The sequence below is a fragment of the Lepus europaeus genome, chromosome 1, assembly GCF_033115175.1.
Source record: "Lepus europaeus isolate LE1 chromosome 1, mLepTim1.pri, whole genome shotgun sequence".
NCBI lineage: Eukaryota > Metazoa > Chordata > Mammalia > Lagomorpha > Leporidae > Lepus > Lepus europaeus.
This window is the reverse complement of record NC_084827.1, coordinates 66629130-66633147: the sequence shown is the minus strand read 5'-3', so window position 1 is coordinate 66633147 and position 4018 is coordinate 66629130. Positions and strand designations below refer to the sequence as shown.

The window sequence follows — 4018 nt, the reverse complement described above, 5'->3', positions numbered from 1 at the left end:
GCGGAGGACCACAATGCTTGGTCCACATGGATATCGTGTATATGATACAGGCACAGAGCGCTCCTGTTCTGCACAGATTCGTTCTGGGGTTGCCTCTGTACACACTCACACACACACACATCTCTTCTCACACAGCCAGTGCTGTAGTCCTAGCAGGCTGCTGGCTAGTTACTTGGTAGATAACTTCCTGTGGGTTGGAACTCAGTGCTCTAACAGCAAAAAAAGAAAACACCTGGGAAGCATGTCAGGGGTCTTCCTCACCTGCCTGCGTGGAGGGCTGACGGCAGGAAAGAGAGCAGCAGCAGGCACACATCGGGGTTCAGGACAGGCACCCCACAGCCCGTGCAAGTGGGGAAACAAAGACCCTGGGAAAGGGGTCTCCTTTTGGCAGGGTGGGGTCTTTCTGAACTCAGGGAGCAGGGGGAATCACAGAATGGCCTCCATTTACTAGCTCTTTTGAGAGACATGGACCTGGCTGGGTGCAGGGACACAGCCTCAAGGCACCTGTACTGTACACCCAAGGGTGGTGTGGGGGGACCTCTTGCACCCCCTTTGTAGAACAATCCCTCGCAGACCCCTTCCTGGCAGGTGCCTTATTCACCATGGTACACAGGCCTTCCCCCAGAAGCCCCTCCCCTTGGTTTGGACCCCCTCCCACAACTCTAGGAGAGTGACACTGACATTATGTAAGTCTCGGGACTGGAGACCGATCACTCATCTCGCTGTTCTCCCCCACCCTAGATGGCAGGGACTTGGCAGCCGGAGGGAGAGCAGAGCAGAGATGGGCTCAGCTAAGGTCCTTATGCCAAGGTGGACCCATGGAGTCCCCCCAGGGTCAGGGGCCACTCTGACAGAGACAACGGAGCCCTTGGTCTAAAAACATAATTTAATGCATCGCTGTGGACGTGAGTCAGGAGGGAGTGCAGTGTAGAAAGATGAGTTTTCCGGGTGCTGGAATTCTGCTGCGAGTGGGTTTTTGGCTGATGGACAGGGACATTTGCACAAGTGTTTCAGGTCACAAAGAAGGAGGCCTACAGGAGCCCATGCTCACTTCGGCCTGGAGCCCACGGCCTCAGGACACCGTGGCCAGGAAGGAGGAAGGAGATCCGGAAGAGGACACCCTCCCCCCAGGCCTGTCCAGTCCCATCAGATTTGCAGTCTGCCTGCCTCCGGCCGGGAGGGCTTGGGGTCACGCTCAGCTCGCCACTGGCGCGTCCCCGGCTGTCTCCCTCCCTGGTTGGGGACAGGGATGGGGGGCGTGGGGAGCGCAGCCCAGAGCGTGGTGAGTCGCAAACGCACTGAGGCCGGGGGGCAGGGCAAGGAGGAACAGCAGGGAGTGTGTCTTTTCCAACAGACGTGTCAGCAAGTGTCGTGAAACGAAAGTGGCCCCTCGCCAAGGAGCAGCGCGCACCCCCGCGGGGGCTCCGGCGGGCCCGCAGCCAGCCCAGCCCGCGCGCGCCCGCGCCCCTAATCCGGGTACAGAAGAAAGCCAGAGAAGGTGCTGTACTTGTTGTTGTTGCCGCCGTGAGCCTTGCCGCCGTCCAACTTCACGTACACCTCGTCCCCGGAGTCGAGGTGCAGCACCACGCTGTTGCTGGCATAGTCGTAGTTCTGGTCGGCGTCCTGCGCGATGGCGCTGGCCCGCACCTGGGGGGAGGGGGGCGCGGCGGGAGCCAGTGAGCCCCGGGGCCCCTCCTCCGGAGCCCTTGCCCCGCGCCCACCTCAAGTCCCCTCCTCAGCCGGCCTCCCGCCTGTGGCTTTGGGGTCCACACTCGAAGCCCAGCTGCAACTTGCCAACTCCTTCCCGGTCCTCTCCTCTCCGCAGCTGGAGAGAGGAGGGAGGGAGAGTCTTACTGGTGTCTGACCCAGGGAAAAAGGGTGGGCACCAGGGGCCAGGGCCCAGAGTAACGGAAGCTAGAGGGCAAAGGGGCGACCCGGATACACAGAGGGAGCCACCCCTTCCCCAAGGCTGCCAAGGAGCCCACCAGGCTGCGGGGTAGCTGGGTCTCTGACACTAGGTTCTGCTAAGCGCGGTGCCAGAGCGCACAGCGGAGCGCGAACTCTCTCCCCGGGGCTCACTGTGGCGCTCACTTACCGGGAGAGAGGCGGGTTACCCGGCCGTGCGGGGCGCGCGCGGATGAGGACCACTGACCTGCCCGTTCTTGCAGAGGTCCGCCCACATGCTGGTGCCGTCGCCGCCGCGCATGAGGATGTGGTAGGTGAAGAAGTAGATGCCGCGCACCTGGCAGCTGAACTTGCCCGTGGTGGGGTCGTAGTGATTGCCCAGATTGGTGACCACATCGTCGAACTTGAGCACCTCGTAGCCTTCGTGGGGGCTCTTGAGGCCCACGTAGAAGGCGATCTTGGGGCCGCTGAAGGCGGCGCTCAGCGCGCTAGTCACATCGCCCTCGGAGTCGCCTCCGCCCCCGGCTCCGCCACCCACCACACCAACGCCGCCCGCCGAGCCCGCCGTCAGCTGCAGCCCAGGCAGCCCGGGCCGTCCCGAGTCGCCCTTCTCCCCCGGGGGACCCCTGGGTCCAGGCGGGCCCGGCTCTCCGGGCGGCCCCCGCGGCCCTGGCTTGCCGGGTCTCCCTGGGTCGCCCTTGGGTCCCTGGATGAAGGGGGGCGGAGGGTTGGCGCTGAGGTCCTGCATGACTTCCAGGGCGGCGGTGCTGGGTCCCGGCGGAGGGGCTTTGGCTCCCGCGGGTCCCCCGCCGGGTGCGGCGCTGTAGGGGTCGCAGATCATGCGGCAGGTGCCCATCATCTCATAGTGAGCAGCGCCGGGGGGCGCCGCCTGCAGCAGCAGCGGCACAGCGATGAGCAGCCCGAGCGCCATGGCCAGGAGTACGCCGACGGCCGCCAGGCAGGCGCGCCGCCGCCGCTGCCACAGCCGGGAGGCGACCGCCACCAGCTCCTCCTTGCCGCCCGGGGAGGTAATGGTGGGGTGGCGCGGGTGGCCCCGCTCCCCGCGCTCTGGGGCCAACTCCGCGGGTCCGGACCGCGTCCCCGACGTGGCGACCCCTTGCCCGGGCCACCCAACTACTTCAGCGAGAGGCGCCCCGGCCCGGGCACCTGTGCCCGCCGCGCTGGGGCTGCTCGGGAGAGCCGCGGAGCCCGGCGCGCATGGCGGGGGGCGCACAGGACGAGCCTGGCGCCCCGCGGGTCTGGGCGACGGCGGCCCCGGCTGAGGCCGGGGTGTGATGATTCGGCGTGCGGTGTCCGGCGAGAGCTCGGCGATGCTGCCTCCTGCGCTGCTGTGCTCGGCGGGGCTCGGCGCGCAGTGGGGCTCGGCGCGCAGTGAGGGCGCCCGGGCTCCGCGGCGCGCTCTGCTCTGCTCTCCCGCTGCTCCCAGGCTCCCGTGCGGAGGGGGGACCCAGCTACCCTGACGTAAGGAGTCCGGGGCTGAACGGCGGAGGCGGCGAGGCAGAGCGCGCTGCCATCACTCGGGAGACGGCGCCCTCAGTCTTCAGCCTCGGGTCCTCCTATCCCGCGGCGTCCTCGCCAGAGGCGGCAAAGACGCGCTTCCTCCTGGCGGCGCCGCAGAGCCACAAGTGGGCACGGCGGACACAGCCCCCTAGCCCGGACGCCTTGGACACACCCACCGGCGGCCACACTCGCGCGCCTCCCACCAACCAACCCGCCCAAACATCCACGCGCAGTGGCAGGGCGCAAACGCACACTCCCATATGGCCACGAAGGCACTCAGAGCCCTGGTGCCAGCAAGGTTCTTCCGCGGGTCACGGGATTCGGCCCCGTCCCCATGCCTGCAGACAGGACCAGACGTCACTCACCGGGTCCAGCGGCGGTCACCGTTGCCATCGCTTGCAGGGAAGCATTTTGTGCAAGTCCTGCTGTTACTGCTGCGGAGTTGGATGCTCCAGGTTCTGGCAGACCCTTCCCACTCCTAGACCAAGGGCTCCACACGGTAAACAGGCTCCAGTCAAGTCCTCCCACCAAATCCGAAAGGACCCAAACACAAGATTCTGCATTTAGTCTCAGAAAATGAGCCAGCCCTTGT

At 66.0% G+C, this 4018-nt stretch overlaps 1 protein-coding gene across 2 annotated transcripts; it reads right to left on the bottom strand.

Moving 5' to 3' along the window:
* Positions 1-1467: 1467 nt before the first annotated feature.
* C1QL2 (complement C1q like 2) lies at positions 1468-2836 on the bottom strand. Of its 2 annotated transcripts, XM_062199178.1 has the most exons (3): positions 2447-2836; positions 2153-2407; positions 1468-1647 (listed from the first exon to the last, which is right to left on the bottom strand). In XM_062199178.1, exons 1-3 carry the CDS (start codon positions 2834-2836, stop codon positions 1468-1470), a joined length of 825 nt encoding a protein of 274 aa, XP_062055162.1. The 2 variants fall into 2 exon arrangements, with proteins under 2 accessions (XP_062055162.1, XP_062055156.1); XM_062199172.1 differs by having other exon boundaries at positions 2153-2836.
* Positions 2837-4018: the final 1182 nt, after the last annotated feature.